Raw genomic sequence first — 24,536 nt, 5'->3', positions numbered from 1 at the left:
ACATCCTACATTTCTATCGTGTACGATTGTTATTTAGGATGAAATTCTGTTTCTGAACGTTGTTCGCGTTTCTACAAATTTTATCTCCGAAACTACTTTCATCGGATAACAATGTAGAGCCCAACGACGGCTCGTAACGTAAGACGCATTGTGACGGCTGGTAGTTCATCGTAAATATAAAAAGTTGATGAAGTAGCCAGGGATAAAAAATGACCCGGTTTCTTCCGTATGAACGAAATAAGTTCTTGAGTTTTTCAACGGGTGTTGCATTATTTTCAACAGCTCCGTGATGTTTATAACGGAGGCGAAAAATTGAGAAACGAATTGCTCGACGTTTAGTCCATTCTTCAAGTGGTAGGATGCTGTATCTCTTTTCCACGCGTGTCTTAACACGTGGAAACATAATTTTCTCACTCTCGCGTATTCTGTCCGATGTTCCGTACCGTTAAACGCGAGATTGCTCGAATACTCAGTTTCCAGCGTGAAATAAACCGTAACACGCCAAGAAATCGACGAGGTGTTCGAAATTTCAATGGGAAACGAGATCCATGTATTTTCATTGAACTTATATAGCAGCTTTTAACTGGTTTCGATGTTTGTTGCTCTTCTGATCGACGAAGAGTTATAGGTATTCAGGTTCGCAAATATTTAGATAATCGAACGTATGCACAATTATGACGCAACTTTAGAATGCCGCTCGATTTTCTCCCGCTTTTATACTCGTGTGGAAATCCAACCTTTCGCAATTGTGATGCGATCACTCGTAAATATCTAGGCGAAGTGCGGAACATATCTATACGTTTTTCGTGATTGATTTTATTGGCACTTCCATCTTTACGTTTCTAAATACAGTGGTGGCGCAAACTTTCAGCATTTTCAAGTATTCGACGCTCCAAAGATCTCGAGGTTCGACCGTAGGACCGCGCTCGAATATTTACATCGAATATTTCCCAAATGTCTAAACGAAAAATTCGAACGTATCGATTTTCTTCATTCTCACAATTTCGACCCTTTAACGTCAAACGTCTCGAGTCTTGACTGGTGCTGGTCCGCTGAAATATTTGCATCTCCTTCAATCGTAATCCTTTTTCAATCCTCTCAATAATTTATTAAACGACAAATGTACTGACCGCTTTATGACGCTTGTAGCTGGATCGTCGAGGATTTTTACATCCTTATTCCGGATGCGTGTAGAGTAAGAGCTGCAGGAAAATTGTCGGATTTGAATTTGCGATATAGCGAGGGAAATATTTCACGTGCAACCTCGGTCGCTTTTACGTGACGCGTATGCCGGAACATCCTACCCTTTATTATTTTGCACGATGGAATTTATTCTGTATATATAAAACGCGATTTTTCTCGATGTCAAGCTCTTACGAAACGATGAAACGCGGTGGATGTAGGAAAATGCAGTTAAACTCTATTTAATCCTGCACAGCTTGGGCCTGGTATTTGACAGATACACGCGACATCTTTTTATAAATATTTTTAAGTAGAATGCTTGTCAACGAAGAGTAGCTGTCATATGATACATCAAATTTGTATATGTTCACTGTATGGATATAAATGTGTATCGCGTTACATTTTCGGTATAATTGGCCGAATGTGAGAAATTTCTATACCTCGAACATACTATTATCATTTGCGACGGATGTCATAGCTACTTTATACATCTATCAACAGAGGATTTCCATTAATTTATTTAACTGTTCATCCATCATACTTTTTTCACAGTGGGTATATACATGTATACGTAAAATATCCGAATCTGTCACGTTTATATTTCGTTTACGAATATATCTTGCTCGATAATAACAGTAGGTAAATCGTATTCATTTTGATAAACATAAACGATTTTTTTAATACCTTGTGACCAAATAAATGTTTTCTAGTTTCTATTATGTACGTTTTTAGATTGCCTTCAAAAATCAATCTAGACGTGAAAATCTGACATTTTAGAGAAGAAACGATGCTTCAAAATATTTCATATAACGTATGCGATACGTACACGAGAGATTTGCGTAGTTTCATTTCCATAGAATTTTTATCACAGCCATCTCCATAAGCATAAGAAGAAATTCAGGAAATTTTCCTAAAACGTGTCTCGTATGTTCTGTTACAGGAAGTATTGCACGCGATCAGCGCACCCAGCGGGCAAGTTCAACGCATCGTTATTTTCAAGAAGAACGGCGTTCAAGCAATGGTGGAATATCCTTTACAATACACGTTGGTCCACTCGATGGATTTCGTTTCACGTGTGAAGCACGAGCTTCACGAAACGTGATAAACGGTCTTAAAGCTCGAAAGGATCTCTCTGACATGGCACACTTTCTTTTTCCTTTTTGCTCCGTGTCTTTGTTTTTCTTCTCTTTTATTTTCTTTTCTTTTTTCTTCTTTTTTTTCTCTCTCGACAAAACGGCTATCCGTTGGTGAAGTTTGTCAGTCACGTGCCACCGTTCCAATGCGATCAAGATTTATAAGCGGAACTAGCGAGTGACACGGTTACAGGATCTTCCGACTGCCGCGTCACTCACTGTAAGCCTCTGATACCTTGGCCCGAATATCGACGAGTTACTTGTGGCATAGTGGATGAGCGTTGTACCCAGTTAAAGATGGCTCTTCTCTGTTTGGAAATTACCGAGGGCTCGAGGACGTACGAAAGATCCCTTTTGATACTTATAAATTATTCGGATATATATATTATTTTCTATAATCTTTGATCATCGAAATGGGGCCATATATAATTTTCGACATTTTTTACCTTTTTCTTTTTCTTCTTCTTCTTTCTTTTTTGTAAGTGAAATCGAGATATTCGTTTAGATATTAGGTTGTCGGAAAAGTTTCTTTCCTTTACAGACACGTCTTTTACAAGGACGCATCTTCATACAAACATGAAACGTAATCTGTCAAACGTTGTAATCTTTATGTTGATAGAACAAAATGGATCATACGTAATTCGATAAAGTAATATAAAACGAAAAATGTTGTGCATCCATTATTTCCTTATGAAACGAAAGAAACTTTTCAGACGACCTGATATTTACGTCGAACAGGTAGTTACGATTATTATCTTTGGAATCAGAGCTAGTCGTAATTTTCGACGTTTTTATTTTATTTATTTATCTATTTTTCTGGTAATCCTGCTAGCCTCTAACAGACTTTATTTCCACGTAATAGCAAAGTTTACTGTGGAATTATTCAGATGTTATACACGCATGTGTTGATAATTTATGCTTATCTCGCTTGTTCCGATACGATTCATAGAATTTTCAAACACGTAGTTTACACACAAGAAGAGAATAATTTGGCAAGTGCAAACGATGCAGCCCTCGTACGCGATTATTCCTAAGTTTCCAAAATTTCAAGCAGGCACGTAGCGTCGAGTAACTCATAAAGTCGAGAGGCGTAGCAGCAGCTCGTTATTAAAATTCAGCTGTAAAACGACGTATGAGATATCTGATCTTTTCTTGGAGATGTACATTCGTCGTTTATTCTCGATGCTTTGAATTTTTTTTTTTATTTCGAATCCATAGCACTCAGACTGTCTTTTATTCATTATCCGTTGTTTCTTCCAAATCCTCCGACAGTTTTTATATCAACCGATAGATTCCTAAAAAGATTCGCTTGTTACAAGTGGTCCATTTTCTCGTGAAAGACAAAATAACGTTCGTCAATTCGTCAAATCTCCATGTTTTATTTAATTTCGCCGTTCAGATTATTATTTTATATTTTTAACCGTGAATTAGACTCGTGCCTAGTAGTTCAACTCTCGTAAGATCGTGACGCGTAATGCTCGTATCGAATTACTTAATTTTCATTTGTATTTTTTTAACACTACGAGCAAAGACCACGCGAATTAAGATCTAACTCGATTGTAATCGAAACTAATGCGATCATCCACGATCCATACTAGTTGGGAATTACGATAAATCGCTAACTGGAAGTTTTTTCGATTTCGTTCAGCAATATTTCGCTTATTTTGATAGATTTCAAATGAATCGCGCCATGTCGAAACATATGGGAGTCCTCTCGGAGCTATAAATAGAAACTGTTCGTTAATTTTTACTACTACCCAGACAGAGCTATCTATATATCCTTAACCGAATCTTTCGATAACCACGTTCGACACGGTGGAATCGGCAACAAGAGCAAAGGAGACGCTTCACGGGGCAGACATATACTCCGGTTGCTGTACGCTGAAGATCGACTTCGCCAAGGTAAGTCCACGAAATCAATCGTACGCAAAGAAACAAATTGATTCTCCGTTCTGTTCTCTGTATCTCGAAACCGCCTTCGAAAAGATTGCAAACAGTGGCTGCCGTGTATAGTCGAAGGTCAGCCTCACAGGCTGCGCGATTTCATGGTAAAATGTATGAAAAAATAAAAGAAAATAAGCCACTCGAGAGCCTCGCTGTTAATATTCATGAGAGAGAATCCGACGGAGAAATGCCTGCGCAAATAATGGAAACGCTCTAGATTCACGGTTCCCTTACGTAACTGTGGAGAAAAGGAGTGGCTGTAGATGGGCCCCGGCGCACTTACCGTACCATAAAACTCGAGGAAATTTGTCGGTTTCATTCATTTTACGTGCTCGTTACATATTCCAATTACCCACGTTACAAGCGGCTCTGCCACGGTGACGACATTCTTTTCAATATTTCATTCGACGTCTAATTAGCAAATCCAACAAATAGAGCTCGAGAGCTGACTTACTATACGCGTTTCTCGCCGCGTTTATTCCTGGCAAACTATAGAAACGCGTGTACACCTTTCAGAAATCCTCTCTTCTACGGTACATCTTTCGAGCGATATCTTTTGTCTCGTCTTTGATATTTAACTCGCGACGAGAAACGCTGTTCCCTGTTCACTAAGCATTAGAATTCAGCTAAGTGTATCAGAAAAATTATTAGGAAATTATGCGTACCTTTAAGAATGGTTGTCTCGTTTAAAATAATAATATAATAATCCTATCAATTCGTTAGGATAAAGTGAATCTTCCGCTCGTTTATGCGCGTCGTGCCTTTACAAATGATTTTACAACACGAAGTCGGATTTTCACAGACTTTTCGTAGTCTTCTATCCGATTCACCTCAAACTTTTTCAATACAAGTTAGAAAGCTGTTGGGGCTAATGCTTGATTATTATAATTTATCATGTCTGGAGCACTTCCAAATGAAAATTCTCACAGATCGAATTGCTTCTCTTTTTTCTCTTTTTTTTTTTTTTTTTTTTTTGATAATCTCGACTGAAATTTGGATACGAGCTTGCTCGGTGTCCTGATACTTGGGAACACGGGTTATTTACGAGTCTCGCGACTACAGATGGTAAATTATATTTTAATTCACAACAGAGGGAAGGTTATTCTGTTCTTCTCTTTTATTGCCGTAATTACAAATATCCCATCGCCGATGAAACGATGTTATTTCGCGTTTGCCTCTGTCAGCTGTCTCTTCTATCGTGAAAAGGATCGCAGTGCAAACAGCAACTAGCACCGCTCCGGAGAGCAGTGAAAAGAAAATCACGCGCATTAACGTTAGGCCCGCGGCAATGAGGTCTTCCGTGCCGTTTGAAAGCAGGCAAAGAGAGTGGTTCGTATACCCGAGACGTGCGAGCACGAAAGCCGCTCGTTCCTCGCCTAACGAGTGAGATTTTGTTTCAGCTTTGTTCGAACCGTGAATCGATCGAACACCTTTTTCAATCGACGCTGACATCTTTCTATCTTCTATCGTACAAACGGATCTATTTTTCCTTTTCTAGTTAGAAAACCGATAGAAAATTGTTTCTCTTCTGATTCGCCGATACGTGTACCTGAAAAACATATTGGTTTGTCGAGAGTTACGTCGATTTTTCAACGTGCCAAAAAAAGAGTTGGTATTTTTCAATTATTATAAAACCAGTTTCCATGAAAATTCCACGGAGAAGTTTCCACGATAATGGTTTTATAACGTAATCGTTTAGACAAAACAATAAGCTAATTCGTTTTTATACGTGCAAGGCCCTCGTTGCTTCTTTAATCGGAGATTTAATTGAAAATAATTGTACCAATGCGTTTGTTTCTAAAAAGTAATTAGCTCCGGTGTTAGCAAACAGTTTTTCCCTATTAGAATTTCCAACGAATATCGTTTCGTTTGCCCCGATAAACGTACGTTGTTAACGTGATTTAGCGTATCGCGTTCGCTCGACACCTAATTACCGATAATTGCTCACTTCGCGTATCGCCTCTAATAATTAAATAGTCGGTAATATTCGTTCGCGGTTCATGCTTCAAGAATCGAAACCTAACCACTGCACGTGCGAACGAATTCGCTCGCGTATATAGCGATTCACGCTAATACGCGTAATAAATATAAAGTATTTGCAGATGCGAGTATTCTTTCGATGTGCATTCTCGAGGCTCATCGCAGTCGACGCACGATCTCCACGTTTCCTGGCATCAGACGTCTCTCGTCAAGATGCTGTCATATGATTCATACTTACACACTATGTTGTACGCGTATTTCGCGCTTCTTGTTAACACACGCGAGAATCTGTTATTTGGCAGATCTTTCCATTGGCAATAGTTGCGTAAAGGGTGGGATCGCTCGGCCACGCAGGCTCCGCCTCGAAATCCAATTTTGAACTTTGGGTCGTGGCTTAAGCTCTATTTTCATTAGAGACGAACTGTCGTTTTGGCAAATACCTTGGCTCACCGTGGCCAGAAAGGAACATGTTTCACGCAAAGTGTACGGGCTATCGATGTCGGCCCACGTTTCATCGATTCGCGATAAATCTGTTTTTTTTTCTCCTTTTAATTCTCAGTGTGGTTGAAACGGTTTACGTAACAGGATGCAGGAATTTTCAGCGATGCATTTCTATAGCGGCTCACGAAGCTGTTCGATCATCAAGTACCTTGTAACGCGTATATTTTCAAATTTCGAATTGCACCAATATAATCATGACAGGCACGCCTTATTACGGTGCTGGTTAAATTTCAAAACGTATTTTACGTAACACGCGCGATATGCACGTAGAAGCTTTCTATGGTAAGCGTTGAAATAGGTCCACGAGCAACCGTATGTGAAACGAGATACGCGGCCTAATTAAAGGGAAATTTTCTTAGAATTAGAAGCGATCGATTCGATGCGACTGAACAGACAGATGGGATTATATTTAATTCACGCCTGTGTATCGAAGCAGTTGAATGGAAACGCATGCACTGAATACAGTCGGAAAGCCATATCCGCTGCGGGCTTTAATCTGTTTCTCAATACCAATCACGCGCCGATAATCACGTATAGGCGTGTAATATCTCAAATCGTGATTGACAACTTTTCAAGCACGTACCGTCTTCTGAAAGTTTATGCAATTCGCTGTTAAACGGGTGTTCGATGGATCGTTGTTCCCTTCGCGGTTCTCGAAATGTACGACGTTCGACGAAAAAGTAGCGCAATTGGATTTTTGTGGAGAAGGAAATAAGTAGAATTTTCGTGGGCGATTTCCATGTAAATTTTCCAGACTTTGCGAGTATATATAGCAACGCGTTTTAAAGTTTGCAAGTGTACAGATGTTGTTATCCGAGTTTAACTTTACCCTCGTTTTCCCGTAATTAACCATTTCCAGCCGTGCGATTACATTTCGAGTCATTAACTTACAATTTGCGTACTAGAATTTCTCGCTTTGGGATATTCTTTCTCTTCGAACAATTTTCAAATCTGCCAGTTTATACAAAATAAAGAAATATTCTATTTTTTAATTGAGAGAAATACAGCGAGCAACTCAATCGGTCCAAGTATATCAAATTTCGTATTAATTAGCGACACTCTCGTACGATTAAACAAATTTGATACTGTAGAAACGAAGCGTAGAACCTGATAAAAAGGAACGCTTCCTGCGAAAGTCAGGGTACGTATACGTTTCAGATAATTCAAGTTTGCGCAGATTAGAGATTTTTTCATCATCTGTACGAGTTTCCCTCTACGCTCGTCGTTCCAAAAGTCTTTTTATCAAAAATAGAAGTACCGACCGATGTATTTCGTAACACGGAAAATTTGTTAAAAAACCTCAGCTTCTCGCAATCCTCGGGTTACGCAGATTTCGCGCCCACACGTTCCCTCGTAACAGCAATCCTTTCAAACTGGAAATCATCGATAACGATGCGCTCGTAGCCTCCCTGGCATAAGCGTAGCTCGATGGAAATCGTTTGTATTCGATAAATTTGCACGCCGGCCCTTATGCGCGAGGAAACCGAACATAAGCGAGCACGTAGCGATGCTTTGTCAAGCTGTCAGCGCTGCTTGCGATATTTCCCAAACGAAGTTGCCGTGTACGCCAGTCAACAACGCGCACGTATCCTCTCGAACGCGTAAATGTTGCTTTTTCTTTCAACCCTTTTTTTCGTCGCACTCCTCCATCCACGAAGTTTCGACTAAATTTGACGAAAGAAAACGGCTCGATTAAAGCGATGAAAAATCACCGCGTTAACCAGGCTCGATTACTTTGATAACAGCCACGGTGAAAAATGGCCGTGCAAAGTAGGCAATCTCGAACTTTCGAAAGGCAATTATAGGAAATTTTATGTAAAACGAGCCACTCGATGGGCCGACTCAGGCTGCGAACGAATTTCGAACGAATTTTCCGGTTGCTTGTTATACGTATTCGCTGGAGTGCGACCTCGCGACGTATCGAAACTTTATAACGAAAGGTCAATCGTCGGTGGCCGTGGCCATTTTATCGTATTAGGCTTGGGAGTAGCGAGACTTTTTTGTGGTACACTTTGTCGGGCAGTTCGATCGACGAATACTCGATGAACCAAAAATATAGATTCGGATTTGAACGATAGCCTTCGTTTTATGCTGTAATTCGTGGATGTAGAGGTTTCGCGTTCCTCTTGCTATTCCGCGGTACACAATAACGTAGAGCGTATTTTTGATCGATCGGTACATAACAAACGAACACCATTATCGGATGGTTTATGTTCAGACAAAAAGTATCTGTCCGTGGTCTTGCTAACTCGATCGAGGGAAAACGGTTTCGCAACTGTTTTAGCGAACGTAAACGTATCATGTACGTGGAAATTGTTAGCCAACGACCTTGCAGATCGCTTTATTTACCCTTGAAGCTACAATTTATCGAAATGGAGAGGCCCCTCGATTATCGAATCGTCTGCGATTCGACGATGTTCGACGTTAGTGGTGGCCGTGAGGTAGCGTGGACGTTACAAGAAGCACGCAGGTCTCGGTATATCGATCGCACGCGAATCTACCGACTAGCTATGTAAGCTGATTACAAACAATTCGCGTTTTGCCGACAGCAATGGATCTGCCTTGTCTTCGAATGGCTCGTACCTCGAGCATCCATTTTGGCAGCACGTAGCTAATGATCGAGTTACCTCGGTCCGGCCGTCTCTATAATTATACCACACTTTGTACCCAATATTCGCATTAACCGAACGCTGACAATGAAAAACGATCTGGCAATTATTTTCTGACCCATCCTCCTGGTGTCTAACCAGCGGTGCTGTCTCGTTGATCGTTTTATCGCGACGTTCGAACCCGCTGCACACTCTTCTGCCTCTTTCCATTCCTGCTGCGCTCTCGATTCGGCTGATTCGAACTGTTATTGCTTGCCCCGTGGAAACACGAAAAACTCTTTTGTCCCGATAGCGTCGCGCTGCTTGACGAGAGAAAATTAAGAGAGTGCCGGTTCGCTCGATTACCGGCTAATTAGAACGCCGTTATCTGTGACGTTTTCGGAGCGACACGGAACACAGTGAACTCACAGACGAAAAAATTCCTGAATACCAGCCGAGGCGACGTTTAGCTTCCCCGATGGACCGTGTCGGCAGATTAAAAGGGAAGCCGCGCCAAGTAAACAGGAAATTAGTTTGGGACATTCGGCCCTGCACCGATGTTTCATTAGCTCTCCATCCATCTTGACTGGCTTTCCTTTCTTTTTTCCTACGCTCCTGCAACGTACAGTTACGTCGCGATACGTTACGCGAATAATGTATTTCCTTGTCAATATAGGTGCGAGTATCGTAAGTCGAATTTACTTGATTCGCAAAGATTTTACGTTTCGTTACGTAGTTTTAGAAGCTGAACTTCTATCCCATTAACAAATTAGTCAGCTGCTTTGTATTTGACGAAAAGAATCTTCCTTAAAGAATAATATAATTTAAAATAGATGGAATATTAAATCGTAGAAATACCGACATGTCGAGTCTACAGATAAAAAAGGTTTTCGTTTGTCGGTTGATCGGTTTTCTTAATCCTTTAGGCCGTGCAACATGCGCACAGCTATCTCGTTAGGACGTAGCACGTTCGATCGAGGCATCGTTTCGTTCGATTAAGCGAACCGCTTAGCGGCTGCGATAATTGCGCGAAACGACACTATCAAGATCGTTGGTTGCGCGGTAAATCGGATTAAGCATATGAATCACGGTCGATCGGGATCTAATAAACGCGTGGAAACGTTCAAAGTGATCCACGTCGATAACTCCTCCCTTTTTCTCCTCCGTTTTATTTCCCGCAGCGTGTTAATTGAAGCCGTTATTCCGCGAGGAAACGTTACGCGCGAATTCCGCGCGTTTTGGTAGCACGCGCGCGCTAATTGGACAACGCGCAACGGAAATTTATGCGATACAGTTCGTTAATGCCGTTAATAGCGGCGAAGTTCGCCTACAAACTCTCTCTCTCTCTCCATAAAATCGCACGGCGACTAATTCTTTTTGGTTAATTAATCGGAAGAGATCGACCCTCTGCCGGATAGCCTTAAATTCCGACTAAAAGTCAGGAGTCGACTAAATAGTCGATCGAGTTCCATCGAATTAACGATTCCAACGAAGATGTATCGAGCGATTATCCGTGTTGCACGTTTCTCGAATAGAAAATTCCAGGTCGGTCAAATTTTTTCATACGTTCGACTTCTTGTTCAGCAACGTGCTATTCGTTCTCGCGGGAGATTTTGTTTGAACAGATACGAGCGATTCGAAGTTCGCATTGACCAACCTTGCCAAATTAAAGGTACAACGGATTTTCAAAATCCCTGACTTAATTTCGCAAGTCGATTTATCGCGAGAAGATGAAACAAACGATGGTAAATTCTCAGGTAAATTTAAAAAAAAAACCATTCTTTTCTTTGCCGATTGTTTAATTTCTTAAACGATTACAAGGAACATTCCACGAAATCCTTAAGCTTATCGCAAGTCTTTATCATTCGAGCTGATTATCTGCCAGAAGATCTGCGAGCGAGTATTATCCTTCTGACAGGGTTCACACACGGCCCACTGGAGGATCGTGCAGCCATTTCCTGCGTCCATTATTTATCAGCTAAAACATAGCGGCTAGATTTACGAACAGATACCGGTGGTAGAATAACAGAGCGCCATTTTCCTACTCCATATTCCACTATCAACTAAAATGCATCCGCGTTTCTCGTACCGCGTTGGCATTAGAACCTCGTTAACTTCTCCGTAAAAATGCACGAATTCAATGAATTTTTTCACGTTCGTTTTCCATCGGACAACCTGCGACGAGCCTCGCGAATTGCAGTCCAAGGTTTAGTCTTGTCACGAGTGGCCGTGGCTGAGTTTCTGAAATTTCTGGCATCTGCCAGTCACACGGAAAAGGAGGGTCGGGGTGGTGGTGTTGGCCCGCGCGGGAAATCCTCCACGGCTACTCGTTTGAATTGCAAATGGCTGCAACGATTCTGCTCCGTCCGACCGGATGAAGCTTTTCCGCGAAGCGCCGCTGCAAGTTGTCAGTTGATGCGCGCTTCTGTATGTGCGTTCCGCCTTGTAATTAGACGTTCTCGTTGGCAACCTTTGAAAGCCGCTGAAAGTTTTCTTTATAACCGTACCCTTACTTTGTTCCTTTTCGTTTGAGATTCGAAGAAACGCGGAATTACAGCGTGCGATGTTCTTGATGGACCGCGACGAGCGTCGCCGTAATCATCGCCGCAATTATATCGCGTAATTGTCAATTACCCGCAGGCAGAGTCGGAGACTGGAGAAATTTCGCGGCCGAATCTCTTACTTTTCGGTGGGACTCGTTATCGCGCGGTTGTTACACCGCCAAATGAATTTCCGTCGAGGGAGACATTTGCGCGAGTGGAACACGGAAACAGATGTACCGCTTCAACGTCGTTTCGCGCTCGCGACCTGCTTGAACTCGGTCGGTGAATGCAGAGCGAACTGTTGGTTTCGTTGCGCCTCGTTCGCGCCACTTCGATGAGATACGTTAATTACTAGACACCCACGGGTGCCTTTCTATCGATACCGCTTTGATGGAATTTCTACAAATGGGGGCGGGCTTATGTTGATTCCGCCGATGTCGAGTGAAAGTTTCACGAGGGAAAAGAATCGAACGGTATAACGGTATTATTAGAATGTTCGAACTCAAATATGGATACGAGGGTAATATCGACGGAATGGTCTCTCGGTCTATTTTCGTGGTTTTATTAATGTTATTTTGAATAAATGATGTTTTCCACTGTATTTGGAGGGAGGGGCCGGCAGCGCTTGAAACATATGAAACCTGGTAAATGCCGGTGATTCGTTAACTATGTAACAGGAAGGATTACGCGTTAAAAGCGTCGTAATTCAGCTCGTGTTCAACTCAGAAAACGTTCAACGCGTAAATAAAGATCCGTGTTTTATTACCAAGAATCGCATCGGTTGTGTCATTTAATGAACTCGAATTAGCATAAATATCTGATGAAAAACACGAGTAACATAATCGTGATATCAGCGTTATTTACTGCTTCTACTTAACTGCTCCTATATTAAATATTATTCGCACGACAAGTGCAGCATTCCACTTTTTTTTTTAACTAAAAATGCATGTTACAAGTACTTGCATAAAATCGTTTACGTTTCGAAAGTGTACCTCGTGCGAATATGAAATATGTATTCGAGTAGCTGGATGCTTTTACAACTGACTGTAAGCGACGAACCCTTCTCGCTTCAACCCCTAACGCTCTCATAAAACGATCCTCTGCGGCGATTTATCCGTTCAACCAGGTTATCGGGGTAAACCCGCAAGATTTTACGACACTGTTCAAGTAAACGTTCGGCAGTTGGCTGACAGTGTTTATACTTGGCCTAGGCCGTGGTTTCGGAATCTAGCGGTTTTCGAATAATGCAGCGATTCACGAACAGGAAATTAACGCGCGGCCGTGGCTCCGCGTACAGGCGTACTCGCTGTAGCGTGTCGAACGGTTGTGTATAATAAAAGTGAACGGTCAGTTCCAGCTCTCTCGTGGTCGCGTTTCAAGCCATGAACGACGACGAATGCGCGCTCTCGGAGTTTTCATTAAATGCGTGCGCGTATTACGTAAGTCGTTCGCCTTTCACGGATTTTTCTCCTGGCGTGTTGCTCTTTTTGCGAAATTCCCATCAGCAATACAAAATGACACGATCACCTTTTTTCTCTCCTCTATCTCTTTCTCTCTTTTTCTCTGCCTCTCTCTTTCTCCTTCGCTTATCCCCATTTTTGTATTCAAACTCGTTCGCCCTCGTCACAGGAAATCGTTCAGAGTGCCGTGGAACTCGTTCGAACGTTCGCTCCTTCCTGAGATTCGCGACAGGATTACATATATTTATTCATATCAGTCCGCGGGGTCAGAGTAGCTAAAACTTTGCCGGTAAATCGGTTTCGAATTGTTACTGACAACGCGGCTTTCTTCGATAATTTACGATTATCCAGGATCGCCTACCATAATCGTATGTTGGGCGATGTTTTACGAGCTCGTTTTCCGCAAGCTTCCTAACGACTTGAATCGACCGAATCTGCCTTTTGCTCGCCGAGAACATTTCCTTCGACTCATCGATTCTCCGATAAGAAACGTATGATTCGAATTAATTGTTTTCTTTTTAGCTTTCCAAGTAAGTAGCATTCGTGACTCTGTCGACGGAGAACAAGGCTCAAACTCGGTAAACGCAAGATCCATCCGTAATTGTTACCTGGATCCTTCGGTTCTATCGAACGATTATCGGAGAACAACACGATCGCCATTTAACGAAATGGAATCCGTAAGATTTAAACTAGTTTCCAACGAAGTCGGACTGTCTTCGCGATTGCTTTGCACTCGGACGTCCCATCGATCGACTATCTTTTCTATTTACTCTCGTCTCTTGCGCTCCGTTCGCGTTAAATTCGCGAGAATATATTTGCCTTATGCTTAGTAAACACGGCGACCACTCACGAATATTCGGTTTCTCCGAAGACACAGAATGGCTCTCAGTTCGCAGAACAAAGGCAAAGCTCAGAAACACTGTCCAGTGACGATACCCGAGACGTTTGGTCATACTGGAGAGCAACGCAAACTCGAGGGGTAATTCGGCCCTCTGAGACACGTTCCGTGACTTGATTTGCTTTGCTCGTCGCTGTTTGACCCTGGCAGCCCAGTTGCGCCACGATTCGACGCCACTCGGACAAATTTGAGTAAGCGTTAGGTAAATATTCGCGATACCAAAATTTTGGTTTGCACGACGCCATTAGGTCGCCGGTAAACGGAAGTTCGTGCGACCAATTTTCTCCGGTGTATTAATTAACGACGGGTCAGTGCGAGGGAAATCGAGGCGGAAAACGGTGATCGCGCGTGGCCAATCGAGAATCGCAAAATCTGGCGCGGTTCGAAAGTCTGCGAGAGATCGGTTTCTTGTCATCGGTTAATCGAACGACTCTTCGACGAGGATTGTTCAGTGGGCCGGTTACTTTCGACCGATTTACTTTTTCCGCTTAAAGAATCTTCGCGTCGGGGATCAAGAACGATCTATCAGCGCCGCTCGAACACGGCGCGTTTTCTTTCCGAGAGATCTCTTCGCGTTTTATGTTTTCGATATCGTGGCCGGTTTCGAACTCGACGCGGATAGACGCCGCGACGCACCGCGTCGTTTAAAAGCTGAGAAAGTCGGAGATTTTTATGGCGTACTCGTCTTCGCTTTATTTCTATCGGCCGTAAGATTCTTTACGATCCGCGGTTTAGTACACGTTGAACTCGATATTCCGAGGAATACGAGAAGTCGCTTCTTATTCTCTTCGTGACAAAAAGGTGCAATTTCATTCGGCCTTTTTCTTTATTCCACGAAGCGTAGCGTAACAAATCAATTTCTAGCGAATCGCTCGATTTTATTATCCAGGTAGGTGGTTAGTATTTAATTTCTCAGAGAGAAAGACAAGCGATTGCTTCCGTAAAAATGATTTCCCATCGCGAGGAGACAATATAAATAAATTCTTAAAATTTCGTTTTCTTGGAAAAGTTCTTCGATAGCATCGTATGAAAAGAGTTAATGACAAACTTTCCCTTTACAATTTCACTTCGTTACTCTTAACCACCGACGATACTAGAGTCTCTAATCGTGAAACCACCAAAAAAGAAAAAATCCCGGTAATCAAGTTAAGCAAGAGACCCTATCCCTCGCAGCTAAGCAGAGTTCTCCACCCCCCCATGCGGAACCAGTTCCTGTCATCCGGAACGAGTGCGTTCACACGATAGGCGGTTGAAGCGTGTTGCACGCGACGCGTTAGCGCATCATGTGCCAGGGATCCTTCGGATAATGAGCCGTAGGGGTCGTTTAATTACGGACAGTTACCAAGCGAGCATATTTATACGCGACATCACCGTGTACCATCGGTTTTTGAAAACGGAAGAACTCGTATTTGACGTTTTGAAAATGTCATACTTAGGATACTTATTAACAGGATGGTCGGACGGATCGTCATTTCTTGGTAAAAGAGAAAGAAAGATAAAACTGACAGATTTAAACGATTAAAGAATCTACTACGATCGCCGCGAAAATTTTCAAATATCGTACAACAATAGCAGATATTGTTAAGCGTAAAGCAAAGTTACGAAGTTAACGAGATATCGTATCGCGTCTTAGTATCTTATTGTCGGACGTGTATCGCGATGATAAGTATCGTCGTACCGTATGAAAGAGCTCTAACAGGCCAGCGTTCGGGAGTGTAGCACGACCTAACCAGGTTTCGCGAGTCAAACACTGAAACACCTTGATCTTCTTGTCTCAGCCTACGGCGAGTCCTTTGAGACGGCCGGTATTTTTAGAACGATCCCTCTTTTAATGACTTTCCCCCTTTGAGCGAGCCACCCCGTCAAGAACCCTCTTTTCTCTGCGTTGATCTTGCGACCTGAGCGTTACGTGCGCTCGACCTACGCTCCGCTCGATCGATACGCCGCGATTCCGCCTCTCTGTGCACTGTGAATATATTATTCGAGCCGGACTGGTTGGTTATCGACGACGCGGCTGCGAGTTAAAATTCGCCGAATGTTGGACTTGTTCCGATGGACGAGCTTGCGCTGCTCGTGAATATCGAGATAAAATGGACGGGTCGTTGCGTGGGCGAAATATCCTCGAACCTGTGGAAACAAAGTGCTCTACGGTCGCTTAAAGTTCAACGGAGAAACGGTACTGGCGAAAAGCACGGAGATTTGAGAAGCTGGTTATAAGTTTGATACTTTGCCGGTCGCAGAGACGAGGACGGTGGGTCGTTCGAGGTACTCGCTCGGTCGAGCGCAGGGTAAATAAGGGGAGAATAGTCAGGATTATACGGAGTATAGGTGGTGACTCTGCTAGTGTAAATATTAATTTGATATATGAAAGGTATTTTTAGTTATTTCAAGATTCCTATTCTTCCTTCTTCTTGCTTCGGATTTTGCTGCCGAGTGCTTTAAAACGGATACTTGATGGGAACAGTTTAATAATAACACGAGAATGTAACGCTTGTTTGTTATCGCAGGATTCTAGAATACCATTTCACCGTATTCTCCAGTGGATAATGCGATATCTAAAATATTTTAGTATCTCGATTTTAGGTTAATACGTCGTTGAACCGATAAGGAAGGTAATCGGTTTAAGGAACTAGGTAGCGGACGAAATCAATGCGACAAATAGGAATGAACAGAACTCAGTTACCATCAGAATTTGAAACCACGCGAGAGCCGATCTAATTTTCCATTTAGCGTTTGTTAGCAAATAGAAATTAAATTCACGAGTGGGTAGTTTCATCAATTCCCAACGAAATACAACCGTTGGAAATAGTTAGACGAAGGCAGACACGGTCGTAACACGTCCGCCGATTTTTCAAGCTCGATTTTCGACGAGTCCGGACTTAAATCCAGCTGATGGGACACGTGGATTCCCGATGAGAGAACGAACTTTCCCGGTTGGCTCGTTTACGATGCCAATCACGTACGTATATCGACCAACGGGGTCGGAAGCCCAGCATCTTCGCGTTCGCTTCTTTATTCCAAATGTTCTTTCGTGGCTCGCGTTGACCTCGTTCGTCTTGGCTGAATTCGAGAAAAGAAGCTGGTTAATTTGAATACCTGTTGCCCAGCAACGAGTTCAACCCTTCGCAAGATTCCGAACAATAGCTCCTGTACCGGTATTTGGGAAAGTTTTAAAATATAACACCCAGACGTGATCGTTTAACTTTGAGACGACAGTATAACAGAATTTGACAAAGAAATGGCAGAAACGTTTGGAATATTTTTCGAAATTATATCGTTCCTTTGTTTATTTCTGTTCTAAATCGAACTAAGTCTCGATTAGATTTCTTATTACTGTGAAATGAATTTTCAAAAGCGCGAATAGTAGACCTCAGACGTATTCGAATCTGTTTCCAATGTTTTACAGAATAATGCAATTTCCTTTCTCATTGTCATTTTAAATCAACCGCTTCGATTACATTTTTGACTGTTCTGTATCCTAAAAATAGCGTCGGAGAAATCGTGAGATAAAGTTAGGAACGTTTCTAAAGAAATTAGGAAATTAATCCGTGGAAAGTAATGGAGAATAAATTTCTCGTATCGTTCTGCAATCTGAAGCGAATTGAGATGTAGATAATTGTACGTTGGACAGAAAAAGGAAACAGCGGAGAAAGGATCGTATGGAAATTGGTTAGATTACAAGGGGCGGCCCTGGAGGTTTGATATTCCGCCCAAAAGTAGCAAAATCTGTTTCCTAGCCAACACACGAAAGCTTTCATCGATTTGTGCATCACGCACGGCCATCTGTAATCGGGCCTGAGGTCGTACGTGCAAGATGATCGTAACAGGTAGCGGTGATTTCGACCAACTTCTGCTTATACGAGCTTTCAACGGGATAGAACATAGAATTTTAGAATCGATAGAAATGTTCGACAATGCAAAAGTACGAAACTAAACGAGTTGCAGCGTTCGAAAGTCACATCGTACGACATTTTAAGAGGACAAAAAGAAATAGAAAAAGAAAAGATTCGACGTTGAGTTGATTTTACGTCACTTGGTAGGTAAAAAGGAAAAGGAAATAATCAGAGAAGAGAATAATCTGATCGTTTCGAAGATATAATCCTTTCGAAGATAAACGATAGATCCACGGTACATCGTTATTGTTTAAATTTCACCGAAGCAAACGAGACCAGAGGAATTACTCTTTTCATTTGCCTAACCCACAAAACGAATCTCGAGAAACGATTGGCCCGTGAAACGAATAAAATTCGATAGTGAAATTCACGATCCAGCGAACGTGTCGCGATAACAACGACCTGTATCCATCTTTGCGATTTATATTTCCTCGTATCGAAGTGAATGTAATTTGCAAAGATGGTGGATCGCGATCCCGTGATGCGAAAACGAGTTCTAAACGCGTCGGTGTAATACCAATCGCGATAATAATTCGAAAAGACGAGAGGGACGGCGGCACGAGGAGTACCATAGACGGAAAATTTAACGAAGAAACATTAAGGATCGAATTTAACGAGCTTCCGGTTTACTGGCTTCTCTCGGTCGATCGTTGTGTAAATAGGTCGTGTCTGAAGTGTAGCCGAGGTCAAGCGTTTCGAAGCGAAGGCGGAACCAGCGGGTGAAAACCGGTGTTCGTCGGTCCTTTTCCATCTGCTTCGGTCGGTGCATGCAAAGATGCGGAGAAAGCTCTCTTTCTCGCGTGTACGATACCTTTGTTCTCGCTGTACGAACAGGAAGAGGGCAGGGCACCGCGTACACAGAGACAGAGACGAAGAGAGCAACGGCCAATTGAGAAAAGCGCGAGTCTCCAACACGGAAACGTTCGGTGACCGTGTTGAAACGTTCAATCAGCTATAACCAGAATGTGCATACGGACTTGAAAGAACGCGCGGAACCGCGTTGATATTTCATTGTGAGGCGAAACGCCGAGCTTTTAATCGACGATAATGGCCAGCTTGCGTGAGTGGAAATCCGCGTAGCGTCATTAGTTTAGCCGGATCGGAGGAATTTAATGGCCGCCGGCTAAAACGAGGAAAAACAGTTGGAAATCTTGCGGAATGTTTATTCCAGCTAGGCGTGCGTTAACATCCCGTATATGTACGGTGGTTAGCACTAAAAATGGTTTGTCTCGGATATAGAATGGTACGCGACGGAGGAGATCTCTAGAGACACTATCGCGCGCTGGTAATCGTCCGTGATCGCGTGTAGTTTAGCTTTCCTCGAGATTTTCAGCAGGAACATGGGATAATTTTCAGCAAGCAGAAGAAAAATACGAAAAAGCAAGAGCGCGAAGAAGAAAAAAAAAAGGAGCAACGGAGGTTTCGCTTGGGTTTTTTACGTGACTCCGTGGGCTGCGCATTCAGAATCGCGTGCCGTGACATCTCAACGAGTTATCCGACTAAATTACACGCAATTACCTTCGCTCGAGTTGCCAGTGTTCTCGAGTCGACGGGAACGCTTCTATGCTAATTACATCACCTTACGTCGTTCGTCTCGTCTTGCTCGCCGCTTACGTTACTCTCCTTCTTACTCCTTTTTTCTTTCCTTTTACCTTCGTCTATAAGATGACACGAGAAAGAAAGGACAAATAAGCGATAGGATTCGTGGCACGTTCACTCGACGATTAATATTCCTTTGCCCTCCATTAATCCATTTAGCGTCGGCCACAATGAAGGGAAGTTGTTGCGTGACGAAGCGTGATAACAACGATTCGACTTCATCCTCGTAATAGCCGGTTTTCTGGCTGCTAAGCACGCGATACGATTTTTCCCTCCGCTATTTATTCGCAACCGTGCGCCACATGGCAACACGTGACCCATTACAGACTCACGTTTTCCACAATGAGCGAAAACATTGTTTGAACGAACGATGCAACTGTCGATGCGTTACTGGCATATATCGGACATTGATAACGCCAAAGAGATGCGATACGCGACGTCCCAGTCACGTACAATCGATCGCCCTAGGGATTTTTGGTTTATCGTAACAGGAGTGGGGTCAACGCGCGCGCACGGATAATGCAGTAATTTATTGCGGAGAAAAGAAAGCACTCGTTGAATCCGAGATTTATTTGTTCCGACTGATCGACCACGGTTCCTATCGTTTTTATTGTTCGACGCTGCATTCGATAGCGCACAACTATTGACAAGTGCACGCGTTTTCATTTCGGCCGTGAAACAACGCCTCTTGTCAGTCGCTTATCCGACGAAACTTGGAATTTTCTATGCTCCACAGCTTGGCGAATCGAGTCTTCGATCTGAGGAAAAAACTGCCGATAGCATTCTGTATAATAATTATGCTCTCTCGAGAAGTAAAATCGGTCACTGAACACCGTGTCAGCGTATAGCCCTCTTTAATTAAAATGTAGTGTCCAGCATTCATTCTTCGAGATACCTGAAAATATTTCAAGTTCCCTGTGTTTTTCTTGTTTTAAGTGAATTTATATTATACAAACTGTTATAATAACGAGACGTTTAAAAAATAAGAACGATAGATAAAAGATTTTAGACGGCCGAATGTACGTTATCGAATATATTGTGGCCATTGTTCGTACATTCTAACGACAAATCTGCATCATTTTTGGCAACATATCGTTGTAAGATTTTGCATCGCAAGGTCTGTACTCATAATCATTCGCTAGCTTGGTCGGAACATTAGGACATTGCGATTTTAACGAAAGATATCTCCGAATCGACAGGGTGTACGTTACTGTTGCTGTTAAAAATATTACACGAAACGGGGTAGATTCGAGGTTTCTCGATATCGACGACCAATCAATGCTCGCGTCAGCGTGGCTAAATTTTACGTGGAGCCTGAGTTCGTATCGGGAGAAACACGTGGATGCTGGCCATTCTGTGCGCGATCATTCCCGAAACCGCTGCATCCGCCGCGGAAGTGCACGTGCTTCTGACAGCACTGACGTCAACCAATTGAAATAACGAACGGGCTCGTGGTGCTTGTTCTGTCCACATTATGCAGCGCGATCTGCTTGCTCTGTTTTTCTCTCGCTTCGCCGCTATTCGCATTCTTCCTTCCGCTATTTTGGACACTGTCTCTGCTTTGGACCGCTTTGTCCATGGAATGGAACCATGGAATGGAAATGCGAGTGGAAACGTCGTTAGCTAGCTCGTCGAACCCGTCGATTAAGTCAGTTTGTCCGCGATAGATTGCGAATATTCACGAATTTATGGAAAATTTGAACGGAGAGAATTAGAATGCACAATGCTGTATATGCAGAATTGATAATCTTGGAAACGAAGAACATCTTGGAAGAAAAGCGTCGTTACATCGTACGAACAAATTTCACGATTCTATTCGTAAATTCATTTAAAATGAATTTCCCGTCATTAAACGTTATTGCGAAATTCTTTGCGTCTGTATAGTACGAGTTCTTGCAAACAGTTTGTTCGGGCGATGGTACTCGGTCGAATTGATTGGCGAACTTTCTTTGGGTAATTCCGGGGTTGATCGTAGGTAGAAGAAATATGAAGGAGGAAACGAATAAATTGTTATGGAAGTAGCAATAGCTGTTACACTGGATGCTGCAATTAGGACATCGAGCGCCGAATCGATACCAAGCGTTCCGATATTTCGTTGGCCTTCGCGAACAGCTGGCTTCGCACAGCAACACGGACGGCTCGGAACATAGACGCGGCGTTTCCCATAGAGCAATTTCTCACGATTCTTATCACCTGTCACGTAAACGAATAATCGAGTAAAGTAGGAAAATCTGGACCGGGTCGGTTTTTTCGTGACTCTCGTGAGTCGCTCGAGGCAGCCTCGAGATTTTAGACCAGCTTTACGGCAATCTTCTTCTTGATCGACGATGTCGGACGATGCGGAGCAAAAATCTCGTGGAAAAAAGGGCTGACTGTAAAGTGACGAATTGCCTCCGATACCGACCCTCTTAGCACGTTCCCAGAGGGTGAACGTCGATTCACCCTTACCCTTTAACCCTCCTTATTCACCTTAAACATCGTATCGAACCGCGGGCGTTCCATCTTCCTTCTCGAGAGTCTTAGTATATCCTCACCGTAAACAACGGTGCAACAAGGCAGGTTTATCGGATCACCAGCCAAGATGAAATTCCATTATTTATCGTGGCGTACCTCGAACTCCAGTTTTCTCCTGCAATTCCTCGGCAAACAGTTGAACGTTCGCGTATGCCCACGGAAAATAAAACGGATCGACCGGATCGTTGCCACCGTTCAACGTCGAAGATCGAACGGAGCTTCGTATAGTTCCGTCAGCTCGCGGTATTTTCGCCGGGTCGAATCAATTTACTGTTTTCATCGTCATCGTCCTTCCCGATGCGCATCACGGACAGGTTTCAAAGGCAATCGTATCCGAGGCGTTCGTAAACTCTTGTCGAAGCGGCTGTCACTTTTCACCGGCAACGCTCTCACAAGCTCGCGTAAAACCGCGCTTTTGTCGCGCCATCATTTTTCTCGAGAATCCTACGTTGTCCGATCGTGGTCGCCTCAGACCGCCCATCGCCGCTCGCGATCGAGTACAGACCGGTTGCCGGGATCGCAACGGAAATTCCGTTATTTATTGCCGTTGACGGGGGTGTGCAGCTTGGCTTAGCCGATAGCCGAGTTTCCAGCTGCATCAAACGTCAGATAGATTCTCGTACGGACGATCGATCGTCGATCCTTTCGAAAGCGTTGATTAATCCTGGTCATAGCGGTGGTCTCCTACGCGTGTTCTCGACAACGTGTTTAATCTGCCTCCCGCTGGTCTTTCCGGTTTTCTTTCGTCTTTCACGGGCAAAGTGCTAATCTCGATAATCCTTGCACAGATCCTCGGTAGAATTACACGAGCGCGGATTCATTCGCTGTGATCCGGTAAAATCTGCGGCTCGTGTTTTGCGAACGATACAGCCGAATATCGTATGTTGTGGACGTCAACATCCAAGGAGCTAAAGCCACGAGCTAGAACGTAGTTGTAGTCGGCAGAGCGTGAGGCATCCAACCAGGGAAGAAAGATGAATACAGGGGCGTGCTCGTAAAGACGTATAACCTGCTAAAGCGAGACTGGTCCGTGCATACTTGATTCGAGGCTGGCGTATGTACAGGCGTACGTGTTGGTGGGTGACGGATATAGCCGGAGTATTTCAGAAACGTGACGTTGATGTGACAGGGCCGGGGGCCAGGCTTGTTGCTCCCTGTTTACACAGTGCATTGGCCACCAATTAATTCGGAATATTTATGCAGGATGCTGACCGTGTGCGCGCACTTAAGGCGTCGCCAGGATGTCGACTCAGCTTTACCAGAACTGCCACGAATTCCCATTCTCGTTAGACGGTGTAAGTCGTGTTTGGTTTAGAAACATCCCGCGCGAGCTACTACACCATGCTTGCAACGATACGAGCTCCTTCTTGCTGGATGTTTCGTCGGACCAAGGTTCGCTCGTTGTTCCCTGGAAACCATTAAGAAAATCACCCGATGCCGTGAAGAACGACCCATGGAATATTCCGTGGAACAACTTACCGTGACCGGATTAATTAACGTTTCCTCCCCTGTAGCTTCTCGATGCTCGTTCGCTTTAATCAAGTACGTCGCCAACTCTCGTCAAGACATCCTTTGAAAAACTTTCTCGCGTTTCTCCTCTCTTCTCTTTCTCTGAAAACTACGGTCGAAACCAGAAGACTACCGTCTTTTAGATTTTCACACTTCGTTCCCTTCTTCTCTTCTCTTCTTCTCTTCTCTTCCTCTTCGTCGACTCTGATCCCTTCTTTTGAATTTGCCGGCTCGAGTGGAACAAAAACCACGATGCCAGAGACTCGACACGTTCTTTTAGCGTCTGCAATAAGGAGAATCGAAGCGATTGGTCGATCGCTTGGCGGAAAATACGGTGCACTGACCGACAGAATGTTAATCGACCAGCACAATGCACCTCATCGACGGGATTTTGCTATTTCCAGGATGACCTATATGTATTTGACCGAACGATTTTCTTCGGTCAACACCTCGCGGTCCATACTGCGGTTTACAGCATCGACGAAGACTGGCCAAAAGCCAGACGAATTCGAGCGCTTCCTGATACGAAAGACTCGCGTGGTCGTCTTTCTAAGGCAGACATCAAAGGAGTCAGATAATAGGATTGTTTAAGTAACGCTTTCACAGCTTTGATCGCGCTGACAATCCTTTCGTGCTGTTACTAATGGTCTGCAAAGTCATTATTTTCTGCACGAGTATTCATCTATGACGTTTATTTAGGAGCTGTTTTTCCCTCACACCAGATATCCGTTCGCTTATTTATAGTTTCATCGTTGGAAAGTTTAGAGAAAGTATAATTGAAATTCGAGGAAT

At 43.3% G+C, this 24,536-nt stretch overlaps 1 protein-coding gene across 2 annotated transcripts in view; it reads left to right on the top strand.

The window, feature by feature from the left end:
* The window catches only part of LOC117239399 (heterogeneous nuclear ribonucleoprotein L), a 165,561-nt gene that overhangs the window by 57,364 nt on the left and 83,661 nt on the right, over window positions 1-24,536 (top strand). For both annotated transcript variants that reach the window (XM_033504907.1, XM_033504902.1), the window contains exons 4-5: window positions 2,123-2,208; window positions 4,121-4,217. In XM_033504907.1, coding sequence (XP_033360798.1) covers window positions 2,123-2,208; window positions 4,121-4,217 — 183 coding nt within the window. The remainder of the gene's footprint in view (window positions 1-2,122; window positions 2,209-4,120; window positions 4,218-24,536) is intronic.

The sequence above is a fragment of the Bombus vosnesenskii genome, unplaced genomic scaffold (assembly GCF_011952255.1).
Source record: "Bombus vosnesenskii isolate JDL3184/JDL3185 unplaced genomic scaffold, Bvos_JDL3184-5_v1.1 scf7180000013264, whole genome shotgun sequence".
Lineage (NCBI taxonomy): Eukaryota > Metazoa > Arthropoda > Insecta > Hymenoptera > Apidae > Bombus > Bombus vosnesenskii.
Note: the sequence above shows the minus strand (reverse complement) of the source record. Positions and strands in the feature narration are given on the sequence as shown.